The 22,350-nt window shown below is 35.4% G+C and overlaps 1 protein-coding gene across 2 annotated transcripts; it reads left to right on the top strand.

Annotated features, from left to right (window-relative positions):
- Positions 1 to 3,009: 3,009 nt before the first annotated feature.
- Positions 3,010 to 14,053, top strand: LOC110701277 (hydroxyproline O-galactosyltransferase GALT2-like). 2 transcript variants are annotated; one of them, XM_021879014.1, is made up of 8 exons: positions 3,010 to 4,972; positions 6,975 to 7,207; positions 8,615 to 8,905; positions 10,902 to 11,030; positions 11,156 to 11,329; positions 12,941 to 13,048; positions 13,135 to 13,346; positions 13,440 to 14,053. In XM_021879014.1, exons 1-7 carry the CDS (start codon positions 4,084 to 4,086, stop codon positions 13,339 to 13,341), a joined length of 2,031 nt encoding a protein of 676 aa, XP_021734706.1. In that variant the 5' UTR covers positions 3,010 to 4,083; the 3' UTR covers positions 13,342 to 13,346; positions 13,440 to 14,053. The 2 variants fall into 2 exon arrangements, with proteins under 2 accessions (XP_021734706.1, XP_021734629.1); XM_021878937.1 differs by having other exon boundaries at positions 13,135 to 14,053.
- The last annotated feature ends 8,297 nt before the right edge of the window (positions 14,054 to 22,350 follow it).

Below are 22,350 nucleotides of genomic sequence, written 5' to 3'. Positions count from 1 at the left end.
TTGCCTTTGTCATCCTTGGAAATGGGCTTGCTTGTCTCACCCTTTGGAGCAAAAGAACTCTTGAAGGTAGGCTTAGTATACCCACTAGCACTACTAACCTTGTCATACTTCTCAAACTTCAAAGTTTGTTGCACCACTTGATCAAAACTTCCATGGGCATGCACATCAACCTTTTGCCCAAGCTTTCTTTCAAGACCACCACTATACCTAGCAATCTTATGCTCCGGTGCTTCTTTAATTCCACTTATGATAGAAAGTTTCTCAAACTCCCTAGTATACTTCTCTACCGACATAGTTCCTTGCTTAAGAGAGTTCAAGTTAAGATAAGCATCTTGCAAATAATCTTTAGGCACAAAGGCCTTGTTCATATGTTTCTTCAATTTCTCCCAAGAAGTGATTTTTTATTTTCCATCTTTCTTCCTATGATTCTTTAAGATCTCATACCATAAAGAAGCATGTTTTTTGAGTTTAAGGATGGCCAATTTGAAACGTTTTTCATCATTATAACCCTTATATTCAAACACATTCTCCATACTCCTAACCCAATCAAGAAATTCATTAGGATCAAGATTACATTCAAAGTCCGGAAATTCCAACTTGATGTCTCCGTCACTGTTGTCCTCATGGTGTCGTTGGCGGTGTTCCCTTCTCCGGCGAGGAGAGTGAGAGTCATCTGTTGGGGTTTGGTGAGTCCGACTCACCGCGGAATCAAACCCAAAAACAAGACAACACTCGCAATAAATAAAACCATAAACATAATTAAATTAAACACAAGATTAAGATAAAGCGATTACCTTTAGGAGCGTGCTTCGCCTGACCAAATGGGCTCTTACTTGAAAGCTTAGCCCCGAAAACACGAGAGCCTCCAACGGAAATCCACCCGGAAGAACAACTACCGACTTTTAGGTTCGTTGCCTCGAGGTTAACGAGGCCCGACCAAAACCCGAGTATTACATGAGTTTAAGGGGTTTTGCAAAGGCAATGCCCTATTGAACTCCTACTCAAAAAGAATTCTGAAGCCATGCTTTGACTATTTATAAGGAAGGATAGCTTGTGAATTCCACTCATCTTTCAATGTGGGACTTTTTCACAAAAAGATCCCACATGGAAAGATTGATGAATTCAACCCTTAGTTAAATAAACCAAGGAACAAGTAACAAGTGTCACATGGTTAGGTGAGGACCACTTTCTCACTTGGTCCCCAAGGCATTTCACATGCATTGTGCACTAACCATGTGTCACCCAACCTTGAGCCCCAAGTTGGGTTCGATTAGGCCACTTTCTTTTGGCCCGTATCCATGACCCATCACCCGGGTCCACAGCCCCTTGCCACACGTGCCACCACCGTGGCGCGCTGCCAACATGGCACGCTGCCACTTGTTACTTGAAGCATTTTCCCGTATTTCCAAATCCTAAATTTTGGCTCGACATTTGAGATTCTCCGACGCTCGGTTTCGACGCTCCAAGCTCGAATTTCGGACGTCTAAATATTAATTACTCGGGCACTCATTAATTTCTTCCGAATTAATTCGTCGTGTCGGTTCGTTCATTGCTTGGGTGTGACCCGAAGGGTTCAGTCAAGATTAAGCTATAATATTAATTATGCATTAATATTACTGATCGGAAGCGACCTCCACCTAGGCATTTCGATCACTTGACCTTACTGAATTTATTAGCTTTCTAATAATTTTGAACCCACTATCAGAATAATACACTTGTTCGAAGGACACCATTCCTTTCATCATCTTCTTCACTAGGGCTCCTCCTTCTTCTATTCTCCAAGACCTCAAAAAGTCTATCAAACTTCCTTTCTAGAGCATTCAATCTAGAGTTTTCATTGTAACCTTTATCATCTTCATAATAGTATCTATCACCCATGTTTCAAGATAGAAGCTTGTATTTTTGAGAGAATTTTCAAATTTTTGTGGGAAAAGATGAGATCTTTTGAGAGGGGAAAGAGAAATTCAAAAAGGTAGGATCTTTCTAGGCTAATAACCTAGGCTCTTGATACCAAGTAACATGGTAGTTTACTTAGCATGTATTCAGATTTCAGATTGATAGTTTATTCCAATTGTATAAATATAGAGGTAATATTTCCTTCACCTTAATTGTACAAATTATAGTCCTAACTTTATCTTTTAATTGATAGAAATCGTATGTACTATCAATGTTAATTGTTATATGCAACTTTGGAATTGTTTATGTCTCACAAATACCCTAAAGTTGCAGATAACAATTAACGAAGGTAGTTTCTTTTATCATATGTTCATCTATTGATTTCTTTAGCAATCCAACTTTTCTAAAACTTTTTGGAGGATAGCTTCTTACTTTTTGTGTTACATTAGCGAGGTTATCATTTTAAACCAAACCCTTAATACTCTAGAATAAGATAGGGTATTTGACTAGTTGGTAAAAAAAAATATTTACCTCAACACTTGGATACACCCATTTTAAAACCGACCCATTTCAACCAATTTAATAATCACCCGAACTGTTTAAAATCTGAGCTGTTTACGACCTAAACCGAATTAAAACTGTACAAAAGTCAAACAAAACCGAGCTGACTAATAAATAATCAGAAATAGAATGACCCAACCTGCTAACTAAATGAACTCATCATTTCAACCCAGCCCATTTCAAATTGAAATCGATTCAACCCAGGTCGAACCATCGAATCGAATTGACAGGGCTATTTTTTTTTTCTTATTCTTTTTTTTTTAATTTTTTATTTTACGGGAAGAAGAAGGGTCTTACCGGGCCAGAATCTCTCACAGGTTCTATTTCTAGTAAGGGAATCACCACCCCTAATTATTTCTAGTGGGGTTTGATCCCACAAACTTTTGGTTGTGAGGTGACAAACCTTACCAATAGACTAACCTTTGCTTGGTGATTGACATTACTACTTATGATAGTCAATACTCCCTCTGTTTTTAAATACTTGTTCCACATTCGATTTTCAGTCGTTTTTAATACTTGCTCCATTTTCTTTTTTGAATTTTTTTTATTATATTTAATTCATTTATCTTAACTAGGGACCAATATAAATCATATTTTATTAGTTTGATATTCTCTATCCTCCGATTCCCTCACCTAATTTTGCTTTTAATAATTTTGTATGGTTCACCAACCCTATTACATTTATATTTTATTACCTTTTTTTTTTTTTCGATTTATCAATTGAGGGAGTATTATATTAGAACCTGTTTTATACGGAGCATAGAAAATTGCCTTAATTTTAATTTTAAATAATTAAAAAATGAAAATATTTGATGGAACATACGGACCGTAATTGTAGGCCATGGTGAAGATGCAACCTCAATTACACGACAGAAGGCGTTCGAAATTGCTGCTTGCTTTTCCAATTCTTCTCAGATTCATACTCTCTTTATTTCCATTTTCTACAGTACCATTTATAGAATATTTCCCCAAACTCTCTCAAATTCATTTATTCACCATTTTTAGAGGGTTATTTTCTCACATTTTACTACTTCTTCTGGTAACTTTTTTTTCCCAGGTGACAGATTATCTAATCACTTTTGATTTAATGCATTTTTTGTTTGCAATTTAAGCATTGTAACCCCATCATTTTCACCTATATAAATGGTCTGCTCATTGGTTGATTTACACGGGTTTCTTTTGATAGCAACAATTTTTGATAGTTTTGGTTGATTTATTGTTGTTCACATGTCAATAATTCCTTATTTCACATTCTTGTAACTGGTGGGTTATTAATGGTATTGAAGATTTTGCGATCGTTTTAGATTTTGAGCTTTTTTGCATGCTAGAATTACTGTTTTTTTTTTTATTTTTTTTTTTTTATTTTTTTTACTTAAATTGGGTAGATTTTGCTTCAATTAGAAATGGGTATGTTTGATTTTAAGCGTTAATGAAGAGTTGCTGGTTGATTGTAATTCCTATTGAAGATTTTGTTACCATTTAGGATCGTTTCGAGTTTTAAACTTGTGAGAATGCAAGAATTAGTTGGTTTTTTTGCTTAAATTGGGCAGTATGATGGGATGTTTGAAAATTAGGCTTAAATGAAGGATTGCTGCATTTTGCTAGTTTATTGTGTATGAAATAAAAATGAAGAGGCAAAAAGTGGACCTTGCCGGTCCTAAGAGATTTAGATTGTCATACTTTTTGTTGGTTTTAGCTGTACTCTACTTGGGTTTTATTGCATTTAAGTTTCCTGAGCTTTTAGAGATTGCTTCTGGATTAAGTGGGGAAGATAGCTATAATAATGTTGGTAAAGTAGGTTTAGATGGTGAAGGTGTGAACAAGGGGTCGGTTATTTCGATTCAAAAAGATACATTTCATAGGAAATTGGAGGATAATCACAACCAAGATGTACAGTTGTTGTCAGATGGGAAATTGTTGGAAAGTGGGTCGCAACCAATTAGACCTCTTAGACATCGATATGGCCGAATCACAAATGGTTCCTTGATGAAGATAAATAGGACCATAGAGTTGTCTGAATTGGAGAAACTTGTAGATGAAGCTTGGACTTTGGGCTTAAAGGCATGGGAAGAATTGGAAAATTATGATATTGTGGACATAAGTGAGAATACTGCTCTTGAAGGGAAGCCAGAGTCCTGTCCTTCATGGATAGCTACAAGTGGGGAGGATATGGTGACTCGAGACAATGTCACATTTCTTCCTTGTGGGCTTGCTGCAGGCTCTTCTATTACAGTAGTTGGCACACCACATTATGCTCATCGAGAGTTTGTACCTCAGCTTGCAAAATTCAGGAATGGTAATCCCTTGGTCATGGTTTCACAGTTCAGTGTAGAATTGCAGGGGTTAAAATCGGTGGAAGGGGAGGCTCCACCAAAAATTTTGCATCTCAATCCTAGAGTGAGAGGGGATTGGAGTCGCCGAGCAGTCATTGAGCATAACACCTGCTACAGGATGCAATGGGGAAAATCTCACAGATGTGATGGTTCACCGTCAGCGAAGGATGAACATTTTCTCGGTAAGGCAGCTAAGGCTTTCTCTTAAAGTTCAGTTTCTTTTCTGTGTACAACCGTTTCCTTCATTTCACCATAAGGTGTTTAAAGATTACACACAATAATTAAGGAGTTGTTAGTTAATACATTGGTGTTCAAAATACTGTGTCACATTGGTACCATAAAGGGACATATTAATACTGTCACATATTCTGTGTATTTGTATATTAAAGTTAGCAAAGATAATAAGTAATGCTTAATGGAGGATTATTTATCTACTATAGCTTGATACAGCGTGTTAGCTCAAGAGGAAGGTACTCATTGTATATTTGTGTAAGGCCTAATGTTAAATTAGGTCTCCAATAATTCTCTGTATTTATTGTTCATAATATTCGGCAACATTACAAAATATATAGACAATAGGATATCAAATGCTAATAGTCCTAAATATCTTAACAGAATATATCACATAATATCTTTTTGTTTTATTATATCTCTTAATACTAGACTCCTAGTATTACAAAAATATCTCATGACAATATCCTCATAATGTCATATCAACATATACAGGTACACATTCCTATCTCAATACGTATGTCTATCGCTTTTCACCTTAATAAATTAAATTTTAAGGAAAAATTGGTTCACTAAGTTGAGACAAGGACAACCAAGCTCATTTCACAACTTTCCTTAGAAAAAGCTCATTTCACAACCAAAAGTAGGTTTATATAGTTAGTTTTGATAAGAACTTCAAAATTAGGGGCTTTCTGATCAAAAGAAAGCCATAGCAGATAGCACTTAAAATTATATGCTGTTGTTTGACAATGAACCAGAATAAGTGGCCACTCTGTACATTATCCGTTCTAGTTTTATTTTAATGCCTCTTCATTCGAATAATTGAATATGGTTTTTAGGACTAAAATACTAGCTAATTTATAGTAAATACTTCCTCTGTTTCTTTTTAGTTGCAGCACTTTCCTGTTCTGGAAATTGTTAATTACTTGCAACACTTCTATTTTTGACATTTATTTCTCTTTATCTCTCTCCTACCCACATGGGTCCCTCTTTCTCTCTATCTCTCTCCTCTTCAAAAATTGCCTAGGAGACCGTGAAAACAAAAGTGTTGCAACTAATAAGACGGAGAAAGTATGTAATAATGGTGGCCGAGTAGGTTTTGATAGAATTATCAAGGTCATTAGTTGTCTCCCACGGACTGCGGGTTGATCTTCTTAGTGCTGGCCCAAGTAGGGATGTCATTGGTGTGCTTTGGGCTTGTTAGATAATTGAGGATTTACTTTATCTTGAATTTGGAGGCTGCAATTATTAGTATATAGATGAATTTCAAAGTTTGAGCTTAAAAGTTATATACTACGTACTTTTGTTTTTGTTATCTTTTTTTAATGTTGGGCAGTTTAAAAGTACTATAAGAAAGCATGCACATGGTTTAGCAAACTGAAAATTTTAATATTTACTAATTACAATTACTGACTATAAAAAGGAACCTAAAGTAGTAAGAGGACTGTCCTGCAGAATGCATTGCCAACTAAGTTCTATACGAACTATAACCTGGTTGAGAAAATCCTTCCCACCCCCTTCCTTACCTGCCTGCTTGATTGTTTATTTTGCTGAGTGATCATCCCCTCACCTTCCTCTGCCTCCTTCAAAGGATGATTGGTAAAAATTAGTTCATTAGAGTTTTGTAGCAATGAATCCATCATTAATGAAGCGGTTTCAACTCCTTTCTTTGCCTTTCTTCCTCCCCTGAGTAGAGTGTCTAAACCAAACAGTCAATTCCATCAACAATTAACAGAATTTTTATGTAGTGTATCAACTGGCTTTCTTGCATTTCTTAGCATCGGATCCTAAAAGTCAATCCCATTTTTTCATCAGCTGAATAAACTGAAGATATGATGTAGGTGTTGCAAGGTAAAGCAGATATGCAGCAACCAATGACTTTGTGACATCTATCTTGCTTGCTTTAATGTTATGGGTTAGGAATTATTAAAGTTATAATGTGCTTTTTCACAGTTGATGGACACAAGAGATGTGAAAAGTGGATGTCAAGTGATGTGGTTGATCCGAAGGAGTCCAAAACGACCTCATGGTTCAAGCGATTTATAGGTCGCAAGCATAAACCAGAATTACTTTGGCCATTTCCTTTTGCAGAGGGTAAAATGTTTATCCTCACTATCCGTGCTGGCATTGAAGGATATCATATCAATGTCGGGGGTCGACATGTTTCCTCATTTCCCTACCGAATGGTATGTCAATTGCAATTTTTATTTCATTAAAAATCTTGTTGGTTATATAATTTTGTCTTATGTGATTTCCTACTTTATGGTCAGCTAGCTTGTAAATAACTGTAAAAGTATCGCTTTAAATTTTGCTCAAGGCACAAGGTGTAATTTATAGAACCACTAAATGATCTTTGCTAGAATTAGTTTTATCATGTATAATCAATGGTGAGCCAGTATATCCCATTTGCCAAGCCACGAGCCTTAATTATGATTTATGAAGTGATTGAAGTCATGTTTTTGTATGACCATATCAACTTAATTAAGTTGGTTTTGATTTGCGGGTAATTAAGGGTGTTTGCCACAGATTTTTTTTTTTCTCCCAATATGCTCATCTCCCTTTTTGTGCACAGGATTCTACTCTCTTGTCTGCTAGTTCTGTCTTTCATTGTTCTTTACTTTCCTTTTTCATTCCATCTGGCTCATAAAATTGATTGCATATTCTAAGATATCCTGCGCTATCTTTGATAATCTTCATTATGTTATCTTTTAACTGTTTTCTCATATTCAAGTTTGTATTTCATATTTCCTCTGTCATGGCTTAATTGCACCACATTCCTTAGAGTCGTCCCAGATTGCTTGCAATACATCTACAAAGGAAAAGGACCCACTATTTACTTATTTCTCTTACTCACATTTGAATAACTTTACTTACTCCCTCCATCCCTAAATTACATTCCTACTTCTAGTGTCAATACCTCACATAAGAGAAGTAGGAATGTAATTTAGGGACGGAGGGAGTACATCTTACTAAAAAAAAAAAATCAGAATAAAAAGATTCCCGCTCACACTTTTTAAAAAACAAGGGCAGACTTCCCTCTTAACTTTTTTTCAAAAAAAAAAAAAAAAAAAAAATCCACTACAAAAGCATTTTGATTGTTCTTCATACTGTCATGCCTCGGTCAAACTAGTGCGACTAATTCAGGATGGAGAGAGTAATTATTTACTACTATTATTATAGTTTTGGACATACTTCTCAGGTACTATCAAGATTCGTTTTTTTTGGAACTAAAAAAAAAAAAATTCAACTGTTGCTGTTTACTCTGAAATTTGCAGAAAATGTACTCTGTTCTTTGTGCCACTTGTTTTTCATCTTTGAAGTTCAATATAATTCCCACTGTGCATGTTATACTTTTCAGCGAATATGAATGGTATCTGGCTATGAAGTTGGCTTGAGAAGTTGTGCGTGTAAATTAAAGGGTTACTCTCGCTTATTACATTTTTTAAACGTTATATTCTATTTGTTGCGCCCCAAGGTTATTCGCTATTTGTATCATGATAAACCATTTGCCGGCTTTGATTTTAATGTTTTTTGGTCTAATAATATGGCACATCCATTAATGAGCATGAGTGCTGACTTTCATTATTATTCAGGGATTCACTCTTGAAGATGCAACTGGTTTAGCAGTGCAAGGTGATGTGGATGTTCATTTCATTTATGTGACTTCACTACCTTCTAGTCATCCCAGTTTCTCTCCGCAACAAGTGTTGGAGATGTCAGCAAAATGGAAAGCTCCCCCTTTGCCCAAGAAACCTATTCGACTTTTCATTGGTGTACTTTCAGCTACCAATCATTTTGCAGAACGCATGGCAGTGAGAAAAACATGGATGCAATCTCCAGAGATCAAGTCTTCAAGTGTAGCTGTCCGTTTTTTTGTTGCATTGGTAACTATGCTTACCTGCAAGAATTCAGATTAAACTATAAAGAATGCTGTTCATTTTTCTTTCCTGCTGCTTATACTTCTCCCTTTCCAAGTATTGGCTGAACGTAAACTCTGCATCTTATTTCACACGCATGCCCTGCAAGTTAATGTTGTTGCATGAGAGTGTCATCATGCTAGTTCAGGTTATGCTGAGCTACAACTTCTTGGCAATTTCATCTGGTTTGCTGTCACACTGAAATGAAAGAATGAGGATTACTAGTTGACCTGATTCTTGTATGAAATAGACAGTAGACTTGATCTTGAAACATAGACTGGGTCATAAAAATTGTTTCAAATTTGCAATTAGGATAGTAACTCTGAATGGGGGAGTATGAGAAGTACTCGTGTAACATTATCTGATTATAATATTTTATGAGTAAATATTGACACTGAAGTGCAACTTAAAAAGATAACCTAGTCCTTAATTAGATGATTGTAGCAAAATTTTATTTGGCTAAATTCTGATGGCTTATTCATCCTTTATTGCATTGGGATCTCTGTCATCTACCTTCTAGATTATATTCTCTTCCTGCCATTTGTATTAACAAAAAACAAGTCTGGCGATTGATGTCCTAGTTTTCTCCCTGTCCAATAAAGTAAGTTAATTTGTTATAATATGTTATTGACTGTTAGCTATTCTTTCTAGAGATTATACCCATTTTTTGACTATGATCTTGCCTTCTGTTGAGTTCTCAATTAACTGAAAGTTTTGCTCCTGATATTTTAGCTCTCCATTTGGTTCTGATTGGAGTAAAATGTCATTATCAGTTTATCACATCATGCAGATTTTTTTTTTTTTTTTTTGAATGATGATGTTAATGCTAGGAATTTGTGACTGTTATTTTTGTAGTTGCACCAAATTCCACAAAATTATGGAGAACTGCCGTATATACTCTTTGTGGATTAAAAGTCCTTTACCTTAGCCAATTTTTTTTAGGTCCGGCCTTTGTAAGCTCCTTCAGGATGAAAAGAAGGAAAATTCTACCAATTTATTATATTTCTCATTACAAGTTCTTTTCTTGTACTGACATTTCAAGTTGAATGCTGCCATCCTTACAAATTTCAATGTTGATAATCATAAGTTACCAGCTTTGCAAGAATACTTATAATGTATTTGATTTCCCAAAAAAAAAAAAAGAAAAAAAGAAAAAAATGATAGATAATACAGTCCTGTTTCTTTCATCTCCTTTGTTTCCCTAAATTTTTTATGACGCTTGAGGGAGTCTACACTTAGGTGTTGTTTGGTTACACTAATTTCCCATGGGCACACAAAATTCCTTGAAAATGCAAAAGTGGTGAGTTGTTTGGTTAACCAAAAAAGTGGAAAATGGAGGAAGTTAGATTTCCATGGGAATTTGAAGTTCCCACATAATGTAGGAATGGAATTACCTAGGTCCCCCTTGGTCAATTAAAATTTCCATGAATTGTGATTTCCCTAATATTTACCAAACAAGTTAGATTAATTTCCTAGGAATTGCATGAATGAAATAACTTCTCATGAATTGTAAATTACCGTGGGAAGTTATTTTCCATTGCAACCAAACAAGGCCTTAATGTTAATGGGGCTTGAATTTCTCTGTTTTCCTTTTTTCCTGCTCATAGCTGAACTAGCAAATTTTTCTTGGTGAAATGCTAGTTACAGTATATATTATTGACTGATGTATCTTCTTTTTTCTTATTCAAAAGTGTTTGCACACAAGCGAATTCCTTGAGCTATAGATGTACTCAAGAAATTGTTGATGTCATTTGTCCCAGTTCAATGTTTCAAGTATTCTGCTTTGTCTTTTACCTTTTTCTAAAAAAAAATTATTTATTTTTTGAGGAATGCTTGTCTTTTACCTGATTTAGTGTAGTAACTATAATTTCAATGCTTTACTTTCAATTCATTGGGTGTCTTTATGGTTTTCCTGTTTATTTTCCTCTATATTACTTTGTTACCTAACATAATGTCTTTGCAGAGTCAACGAAAGGAGGTCAATGCAGTTTTGAAGAAAGAAGCTGCCTATTTTGGTGATATTGTGATTTTGCCTTTCCTTGATCGTTATGAACTTGTAGTTCTTAAAACAATTGCTATATGCGAGTATGGGGTGAGCTATCTTTCTTCTGGAGTTCATCATTGATGTATTTTTTTATTAATCATAATTGCTTTCAAACCCTCGAATGCTTTGTGTATTTTCCTCTGTCTCTTAAAGGCTAATTAATCATACTTCAGGTTAAAAATGTTACTGCTGCATACATAATGAAATGTGATGATGATACATTTGTGAGATTGGACGTTGTTCTGAAACAAATTGAGGCTATTGCTCCAGAGAAGTCTCTTTACATGGGGAATTTAAATCTCTTACACCGACCTCTTAGACGCGGAAAATGGGCAGTCTCTTTCGAGGTACAAATTCTTGATTACAGTAACTTTGATTCTTGCAGTATTAAATGACAAGATAGTAATTTTGCAGTACCTGTTATCTTTCTGTTGTGAGAAATATGAAGCAACTATTAGTGTAAAATATCAAATGCTATATAATTTGTGAAAAAAAAAGAAGAGATGGAGGGAGGCAGAAATATTGGTCTTATATGGAATTGGATCAGCCTCATCCATTTAGAATTGAATGCTATTGCAAAACTATGAAGTTTCTATGTGTAATTTGCTCAGAATTTCTTCGTTTAGGTTTCAGATCGTTCCCTAGAGTCGGCAAATCAAGATGATACACTGTCTCTTTATTGTTCCTCTTTTCTTATTGAAATCATCTATTAGTTTAACTTTTTATTTGATTTCGGTACTTTGATGTGGATCACTGGGTTTGTTTTCAATTGTCTTGGGACTTTGGTAGGAACCTTCTTTATGAGGCACAGGTGTAATTTAGGTTGTTGTATCTCAAGGCATTTACATTTGTTAAAGAAAGAAAATGGATCACAGATAGTTTGGAGCAGGCAACAAGATATTGGATTTCACCTCAGTCCTAATATTATGCTTGAATTTATCACTCTTTGATGGATCAGTACCTTCTGATTAGCTTTCAGCATTTTGAATATGCATGGCTCGCTTAAGCATTTTGAATATGCACTAGCGCAACAGGAGATCCTAGACCTAGGTGAAAGCGTAGGCTAGAAGGATGTGCCTCCTGAATTCTTCTGTCAGAACCAAAATATTAGGACTGAGGTGAAATTATTGTAGCCTGGCCTTAGTGCACCTCATTGAAAACACTTCCCAGGGTCTATCTCAGCGCTTGGATGGCAGGGGCTTGAGTTTAAGTTTTTAGAAGTTTTCTCACCTCATTGAAGTTCAAAAACTGAATCCAACTGCTTCACTGGATTCACAACATAAGTCTATGCCCCTCAGGCTGCTTGCAATTCAGACTTTCCCTCAGATACCCTGTAGTTGAACTTCAATGTGACTTGGAATTGTTGGAAAAGTAAAAGATCAAGTTATTGTGCTTGTGCATGAGAGATAACGTCATTAATGATTGATCCCACTTTTGCTTTAACAACAACTCTTAATGCAATCAAGTATAAAGTGCTGGAAACAATTCCATAAATGTACTCATCTTGAAGAATGAGGGCCCTGAAACCTCATGGAAGCCTAATATCTATTGTTTAATATCCAGCAGCAGTTGGGCACTCATTGACAACATAACATTGGCTATTGACTTAATATACAAAGTATAAGTTTTGTTAAATGCTAAATTTTTTTAACTAACCTTTTATTTGCATCATTATGTGTTTCAGCACCTTAAAAAGTTTTCTATGCCTGATATGAGTGTACCGCCTATACAAGAATAGAGAATCACAAATATGTAGATCAGTTGTGTTTTAGTTTTTTTTTATTTTTTATTTTTTATTTTTATTTTTTATTACTATCATGTGGAGTTTATATCACATACATTTCATCCAACAATGATTGCTTCTCAATCTTCTACAGTGGCTGTAGTGGGCTGGCTGAGCGTTTGATAATAATATATTTGCTGTTTCCATGCTTAAAGAGATCGTCATTGTGTAACAGGAGTGGCCAGAAGAAATATATCCTCCTTATGCTAATGGCCCAGCTTATATAATCTCAAATGATATTGCTAGATTCGTTGGAGACCAGCATGCAAACCAAGGCTTAAGGGTCAGTGGCATCAGTTGTATTATTTTAGTTTCCATATAGCAGTCTGCCAAATTAAGGCTAGCTAATTTCTCAAATGTTGCTTGCAGTTGTTCAAGATGGAAGATGTCAGCATGGGCATGTGGGTTCAGCAGTTCAACAGCTCTCAACAAGTCCAATATTCCCACAACTGGAAGTTTTGCCAGTATGGGTGCATGCAAGGCTATTACACTGCACATTATCAATCCCCAAGACAGATGTTTTGCTTGTGGGCTCATCTAGCCAAGGGCCGTCCTTTTTGCTGCAATTTCAGATGAAATTGGTAAGAACTTGATGCAACAAATTTGTGCAATTCCTATTCATCGTGTTACTAAAAATTTGCCAAATTTTTGTCTGTCGGTATCTGGATATGAAGACGACTGCTTGTTATGAGCACCTGATATTCTCGTAAGAGCAGGAAAATTTTGATTGAAAATCAGTGATCACAACAACTTTGATTATGATACATCCTTCATGGTATCTTCTTTAATGACTTCGAGTTGTATCACATTATTGTACAAGCAGGGAAAATATATTAGAATTGTTGATGGCCCCTGTCCATTATTTGTGTCCATGAGGCCTATTGCTTAAATACTCAGACATGTATACATGCTATTGTATATACTTCATAGCCATCAAGGTATATACTATTTTGGTCAATAGTTTTGTCAATGGCTTAGCCGAGGGTACCTAGGTATGAAAGGACCAGCAATAGAAAGATGATGTGCGGTTTTCAAAGGAGTTCATCATTCCAAATATAGCAAGGGTTTGATGTTAGTAGAATCTAACAATTGAGGACTTGAGAAGAGGGTCTAGTGAATCTGATAATTTGCTTGTATCTGCATTATTGGGTTGAACAATGGATTTCACTTGTTACAATCGGATCTCAAATCTGTATGTACCTGTGCAGCTACTTGGCATGGAATAGGAAATGCAAAAATGACAAGTTACAAACATGCATTTTTAAATTAAATACAACTTATACAATATCTTGTTAATTTTACTAAAGTTGACATAATATATTCTAAAAATATGTCATCTCTATTTTTTTTTTTCTTAAAAATTTTCTTTTAGTGCAACTAATATGTATCTCTACTTGATTGTCCCATTTACTATTTATGTGGTTCACTAAACAAATTTGACCAGCCTAAACATAAGATAATACTCAAAAAATCGAAAAACCCACGGCTTCTCTCTATAGAAACTTCATACCCCTGTTCTTATCCTCCCACCTTTTCCACCTTTTTTATCCCCTGCTTGCCGGTGATCGGCGCTATTCTCTTAGCCATCGCCGGCGAGTCTAGCTCTTCTCCTTTCAGTTTTTTTTGTTATTTTGTTTTGGTTCCTTGGTGGAGAAAGCACGGAAGATTGCAGTTTGGTTTGTTCGTTTAAGTTCATCGGAAGTTTAAGCAAGTTTGTTGGTGTCGTCAAGTGTTTTGATTCTAATTGTCCAACGATTCGAGGAGCCAAGGCTACTCTTAACGCCGCCGTTGAAAGGAATTTGGTTATTTGTTCCCGACGGTGAAGGTGAAGTTAAGACTAGGGTTTTCCCCCTTAATAAAAGGTTAGATTTAGGTGAGGCGGTCTTCTCGCGTTGGCCTTGACAATGGGTGGTAATGGTTGGTTCTGGTTCTGCCGGTAACGCTGTCTGTGGGTACTCTGCTTCTTCTTAAGTCTCACCGAGTTTGCTTAGTGAGTTTGTGAGTATTTGTTTTCTCTGCTTTGGTTTGTTTTAGTTGTTTTTTTTTCTTAGTTTAAGTATGTTTTTACTGCTTTCTTTGCTTATGTTCTTGTTCGGGTCTCTAGTTTTCAATAATTCCCTTGCTCTATGTGTTTATGAGTTGGGGTTGCTTAGGTTAGTTTGTTTGGAGGCTAACGAAGTGTGGATGTTGTTCCGGAGTCTGGTTGATCAGGCCCTTGGATTTAAGGGTAGTACGGTTTAACAATACTTGGGTTGTTGGTTTGTTGGTCCTTTTGGTTACTCTTTTGGGGCGGGTTTGTGTTACGAGGAGTGTTCACACTGAAGTTGTGGCTCCTCTCATTGACAGTATGGGCATTGTCCACTTTGTGTGTGATAGTTTTTAGAGGCTGAAGTTATTTGTGCAAGTAGAAAGTGTTCCTTGTTTTTGGTGTTTGCAGGGAAAAGGTAGTTTTGAGGGGGTAGATTTGTTTGCTTTTCTTGTTGCTTCTTGGTTGCGGGATGATTTGGGTATTCGTTCACTTCCTATCATCCCAGTGTCGGTGTTGGTGATGACAAAGTCGGTCATCATTAAAAATTTCAGTTTTGAAGGAGGCTCCCCATCTTTAATGTTTGGGGTAAGCAAAGTTCTCCACTTTCTTGTATTCTGTATACGTAGAATTGCAAGAAAGGAACTTGCATATTGGTGCAAGGCTCCTCATACTAGAGTCGTGAAAAAATACGGCTCTCTTGGTTTGACTCCTGGACTTTTAGGAGGTGGATATGCTTTTCGATCCCTAGGAGTGGAGTCGTGTTATGGGTCTTTTTTCTGGCAATAGGGTGCTTTTGACTTTCGGGTGTTTTGTCTCTACATTACGTCCTTCGTGAATTTGCATTGTGTCATTGCAAGTTTTGGTTCCCTTCTTTAGTGATGGCTTGCACTACTCTCTGTCCATCTCTGTGGACTTGGTCCGTTTGGTGACGATTGGTCCAAGAAAAGGTTTTGGTAGGAACCTTTAGGTTATCCAAGGCTCCGTGGTAATTGGTTTGTTGCGCGACTTCTTAGGTCTACTCTTTCACTTCGGTTTCCCTCTTCGGGTAACTGGCAAACCGTGTACATGGGTTTGGTAGGGTGTGTGGGCTCTGCTTCAGTTTTCAAGGTTTTTCTTGTTGTAGTTGTGTGTTTAGCGAGATGTGTTTGGTTGTCTTTACTTTCTTGTTTTAGCTCTATTATGTTGTAATTCTCCTTTATTTATGAAGTTCTCATTGTCCCAAAAAAAAAAAAGAACCATTTGTAAATATTAGTCCTAAATAGTTGATTTTATACATTTGACAAAGTTGACTAAAGTAATGTATCATTTAAAAGAAGGGAAATTGTTCCGTGTACTCTTAATGTTTGTAAAAAAAAAAAAAAAGTATCAATTACTCTGATTATCTAACAAATGCACATATCATTGACTTATCAAATTAAAATCATGATCACACATTGACTCCCTTATAGTACTTTACTAGGTTAGGTCTGTGCCACGCACGGTTATATTAATTACTCCACGATTTCTTTAGGTAAATTAATTAATTAAATAAAAATTGCGTAGTATCCGCACTGTTGGAAGCATTCAATCAAAAGAGGCAAATTATGATCTTGTGCAATAAGATAGATAAATTAGTATCCCTCTAAATGATGTTTATGAGAAGGGGGAAAAAGTCATAATCTTAATTAATTTATACTCTATATATAGTCCATACGTAGACGGATTGATTCATTACATTACTGTTCGATTTATGAAAATAAAGATAAAAGCCATACTATATTGTACTTTTAAAAGAACAATTTGAACAATAATTGAGTAGTCCATTTATTTAACTATTATTAAAAATTAAAAATTTTGTACGCGCCCCACACGAAAGAACAAAACCCCCAAATCACCCATGAAGTTTTTCCAAAACCAGCTTTCCCTCTAACGTCCTCCGATGGAAAGTCGGCGATCAGAGTATGACATTTACCTTCTCGATCGCCGGCGAGTCCATTGCTTCTTTGTTTCCGGATCAAATCGCGGACGGCCCAAGGTGTTTGATGCATCAATCGTCACCCATGTCGCCTATTCTAAGGAGCGCATGTCTTGGTACTGGCGGAGATTTGATAGACGGTCATCAAACCGCTCTATCTCACTTACCGAGTTCGTTTGAGCCCTGTCGGATTTTAGTGTGGGTGCTCAAGGTGAGTTGTTGACCCTGATCTGGCCCGTTACCTCTGCCTTCTTCTATCTTGGTGGTGGTGCCTCGAGCTGGACTGGTCACTAGTGGTGGTGGCTGTTATTGGTTTATAATTAGGCCTGGCCAATTGGCCATTGCCGTTATCCCCATTTGTGGGTTGCTCTTGCTCTATTTTGTATGTTTTGTTTGTTTTTTGTGTGAACCAGTTAATTTTTTTCCTTTCTTTAGAAGTAGCCATGGATTGCCAAATTTTAATGAGTGCCCTTTTGTATACCCATTTGAACGATGATTATAACGAAAGCATTGTAAGCTTTTCCAAGAATAATTGCTCTTGGAACATCCTCAATCAAGCAAAGGTTTTGAAGGAGGAGAGCAATTCTCACTTCAAGAAAGGTAAATCGTTCTTGCTGGGGCTAAGTATGATAGAGGACTGAAATTTTTGTGCTTTGTTCTGCCTCAAAATGAAGATTGTATTTTTCTTTGGAACCTTGTCATATCCCTTGAGTTAAACCTTGCAGCTTGTGCTTTAAAAGTCTGTGATTTCGAACAAACTAAGGAGCTATGCTCATTAGTCATTAAGCTTGATGGTAACAATCCTAGCTCTTTACAGAAGGGCTTTAGTCGAGATCAAGCTCTATCAATTTGAAGAGGCCCATGAAGACCTTACCAAAGCAGCTAAGGCTGAGCCTAGCAACCCGGACATCCTTCGTGAGATGGAAAAGGTGGAGGGGTTGAGAAGTAAAGCGAGCAAGATCAAGGGCAAGAGGAGTACTGCAGACACTAAATTGTCCGACACCATCTTACCCACCATGGAAGTTATTAGTTAGACGACAATAGAGAGCCTTATCACTACATCCAATGATTTTGTTTTTAAAAATAAAAGGGGGATGATGATGCTACTAGCCCTCTAAACAATAAGGATTCTAGACAAGCCAAGGAGAAGGGTCTGAGGAAATTTCATATATTTTACAACGGTTTGAGAAGTAATCAGTCCCTTAAGATTTCCGAGTTGTCTTACTCGGATCTCTGTTAAGGGAAAACCTTAAGTTTCTGTAAATATTTTGCTACCTCAGGGATGACTGTACTAGTGAAGGAAAAGATCACCTATGATGGGCACTCACAAGGCCAAAGACTACAAATTTCCTGAAACCTTGTTCACGCCTTCTAAGATGGGGAGTCCAAAAAAGAGGAGTCGCGCCAGAAAGGGACAAAAGAAAAAGGCCAAGCGACACCAGGATGCTGCCGTGATCAGCCACATTTTTTGTCTTTCCAAGCCCAACACTGCTACCGTTGAGAAGTTAGATGATCATTCATCCACAAGCCTAACTTCTAGATGTATAGAGGGGTCAAACATCGAGGAGGGGAGCGAGATACCTACGACATTGATGAAGTGGAATCCGTAGGCTGTAATGTTTTTGCAGGATCAAGAAATGCAAGGGAACGAGCTGAGTTTTGATCAACTTATGCCTAGCTCCAGCGATGGACTTTCTCCTCCCTCTTATTTGTATCATTAAGCAATTCACAACGTTTGTATCCCCAATCCCCTCCCTGTTTAGTTCTTGTATCTATAGTACAATATAAAGAGAAATGACTTCTTGGGTGATAAATTTGCTTTTCCCAAAATGCCCTTTTCAACTTGCAAAATCATCTCTGATATCTACAATTAAAAATTAAGAATTATTTTTAAAAAATACCGATCATAACTACCCTATAATAGCTGCTCCACTCCCCATAAAGAAATAAATTGCTCTTGATTTTTTTTTGGTGGGAAAAACTCCTCTTAAATTTTCTCATTTATGTATTTTTATTTTTTTTGTTTTTCTTTATTTCTTATGCTTTTAGTAAATATTTTATCTGTATTATTAGTTTCACAGCTCCTAATACACATGGTTGATAGCGTGCACCTCTTAGCTTGTTAACTTAGTTAAGAGAGTTAAGTTTTCTTGTTGTAGTCTCGAGTCAGTTGGGAGCTAGTCTTTCTAAAAAATGTATAAATTAAAAATTGAAAATTGAAAAAATTATTTAAGTGAATTATATTTTCGATAAATTTCTCAATTTATATAGTATAGTGATTTCTTAAAAATGTATAAATTGAAACTTTTGTAAATTGATTATTGATATTTAATCAAGATTATATTCATACAAATTATTGCACAAAAATTACATCTTCTTAAAACATATTACAATTATTTTCTTATTATTCTGTTGTTAATTGTGTATCAACATAGGAAATTAAAGGTAAATATTATTGATCATTTATATGTTGACAAATAAAAACCTTATTAAAATAACTTTCTTAAATAAATTATTCTAATTTTTATTAAAACAAGATACTAAGGACACATCAAAAAATGATTCGTGTCATTGCTGGGTGTCTTTTAGTATACAACTAGTGTTTGGCCTGGACGTTGTTTCGGGTGTTACTTTGAGTATTTTTATCATTATTATTATTAACGATCTTGAAAGAATTTTTTTATTGTCGAAAATTATAATATTACAATAACAATAATAAAAAGTTTTGAATAATTTTGCTTTTATTTCTAATATGTATTTTTATATTTATGTGCAGTGATAGAACAACATTAGCTTATAGCTTGGATGATAATAAGTTGGTCTTCATTCAATGAGGTCTTGCGTTCAAACCTTATTAGACCCATTTTTGGTTAACCATGACATGAAACAAAAATGTGCTAAAAGTACACGTAGCATATTGAATGATGATGTAGCATTATGCTGGTGCAAGAATGAGATACACGTGACACATTGACATTTTTAGGAACGCTTTTTAATATATGATATAATAATATATAAAGTATAGACTAGATTAGGTCTCGTGCCATGCACGGTAATTTTCAATATCTATTATTAGTTTAACACTATATTTTATTATAAAAATAATCTAATTTCAAGCAAAATAAGATGAAAAATTCATAATTACAATAAAAATAAAATTATATCATAATATATAAAATCGTGGGAGTATTACATAATGCACAACTAATATAAATAATTACATATTACGTCAAAAAAGTTTTTTTATTTTTTTTATTTTTTTTTTGTTTTGAAAGAACGTCACAAAGATATATGTAGGAAAATAGTATCGCATTTTATTAAATAAAAAAATAATATTTTTGATGAAAATGTATAAATGGAATATAATTACCAAATAGTAAAGAAAATATAATTTCATAGTATTAAGAATTTTACTAACGAATGCCCCCGACATGTTAGATAAGCATTTAAACGATTTGACATGAATCTTACTAACAGACCCTTAATGATTTTTGACATGATACACATTTGGGCTATAAGCCTAATAACGATTTTATAGACTAACCTTCCCATAAAATCTTTGCAAGCAACAAAGCATAAAGAGTGGTCAACCCCCCACCACCACCACTACCAATTTTGACCTTGAAATTGGACTATTATGAATCAAAATAACCTCAAAATCATAATCGAACTGTTATATGATTTATATATACTACCTCCGTTAATTGTTATTTGCAACTTTGGGGGTATTATTTGAGAGATATAAAATATTTCAAAGTTGCAGATAACAATTAACAGAGGTAGTATATAGAGAGAGCAAAGGAAGTATTTACTATCTGTAATATTATCGCACTACATATGAAATGAGAAAATGGGGTGAATTTGCAAATGCATTTCACCGTGTATTTATAGTAGAAACATGCTACTACTACTAGCTATACATAAGTCATATATAGGTTACTAGGTTTGGAAAATATTGCCTATGCATTTAATGAGGTTTGGAAAATATTGCCTATGCATTTAATGGTGATGACCAAAAAAACCAATAATTGTGTGGCATTCACACAAGTTACTTCATAACACTCCCCCTTAAATGCCCACACAAAACTGAGTAAATGTTGTCTATTAAAATCTTGCTAGGGAAAAAAAAAACAATATTCTATTATATGCTGTAGTGTACTGCCTCATTAAAAACCTTGTATAGAAAAACCCATTGGGATAAAAACCTAATCAAAGAGAAAAAGAGTGCAGTGCATATAATACTCCACCTAATTTTAATCTAACTTATGAAGATGACGCATTCCAATCTTGTGAACCAACCGCTCAAAACTCTTTGAAGGTAAGGATTGTAAACAAGTCTGCTAGATTATCACATGATTGGATATGTTGGACATTTATATTTCCTTCCTTCTGTAAATCGTTTGTAAAGAACAATTTTGGTGATAGATGTTTAATCCTATCCCCTTTGATGTACTCGTCGGTCACTTGCGCGATGCATGCAATATTGTCTTCGTAAATGATGGTTGGATTTCCAGCTACTCCTCTCATTCCACATTCTTCCGGGATATTATCAATCATTGACCTTAGCCACACACATTCACGTCCTGCTTCATATAGAGCAATCAACTCAGCATGATTTGATGATGTTGCCGTCAAGGTTTGCTTTGTTGATTTCCAAGAAATTGTTGTTCCTCCATAGGTGAACAAATATCCAGTTTGTGACTTGGCATTTTGTGGGTCTGATAGATTTCCAGCATCTTCATATCCGATGAGGGTGGCATCTTTCCTTGATTGATGATAAAACAAACCAAGATCTTTCGTTCCTCATAAATATCGTAGCAAGTGTCTTACTCCTTTCCAGTGTCTCTTCGTTGGTGCATTGCTATACCTGGCTAAAAAATTAATTGAAAAAGCTATGTTGGGTCTAGTATTGTTAGCTAGGTACATTAACGCGCCAATTGCACTTAGATATGGTACTTTAGGACCTAGAACTTCCTCGTTTTCTACTCGAGGTCTAAATGGATCATTTTTCATGATTAAAGACTGAACAATCATCGGGGTGTTCATTGGGGTCGCTGTGTCCATGAAAAAACATTTTAACACTCTTTCAGTGTAGTTAGACTGCTGGACAAGAATACCATTATTTAAGTGTTCAATTTTCAATCCAAGACAAAATTTAGTTTATCCAAGGTCTTTCATCTCAAATTCTTTCATAAAGTATTTTGTAGTTCTTTCAAGTTCATTTGGAGTTCCAATGATATTCAAGTCATCAACATAAACTTTAATAATTTCAAATCCTGATTGTGATCTCTTAATGAAAACGCAAGAACTGATTTGATTATTCTTGAACCCTTCTTTCATAAGGTATTCACTAAGATGATTATACCACATCTTTCCAGACTGTTTCAATCCATAAAGTGACCTTTTTAATTTTATGGAAAGTAAATGTCTAGGCTTGTGGTTTTCTGGTACTTTTAACCCATCAGGGACTTTCATATAAATGTCTATATCGAGTTATCCATATAAATATGCGGTCACTACATCCATCAATCGCATCTTTTACCCAACTGGCTTTACACCTTATGGTGTAAGGGTATTTTGCCAAATACTTCTCGTTTTTCAA

The sequence above is a fragment of the Chenopodium quinoa genome, unplaced genomic scaffold, assembly GCF_001683475.1.
Source record: "Chenopodium quinoa cultivar QQ74 unplaced genomic scaffold, ASM168347v1, whole genome shotgun sequence".
Classification (NCBI taxonomy): Eukaryota; Viridiplantae; Streptophyta; class Magnoliopsida; order Caryophyllales; family Amaranthaceae; genus Chenopodium; species Chenopodium quinoa.
This window is presented reverse-complemented; position numbering and strand designations above follow the sequence as displayed.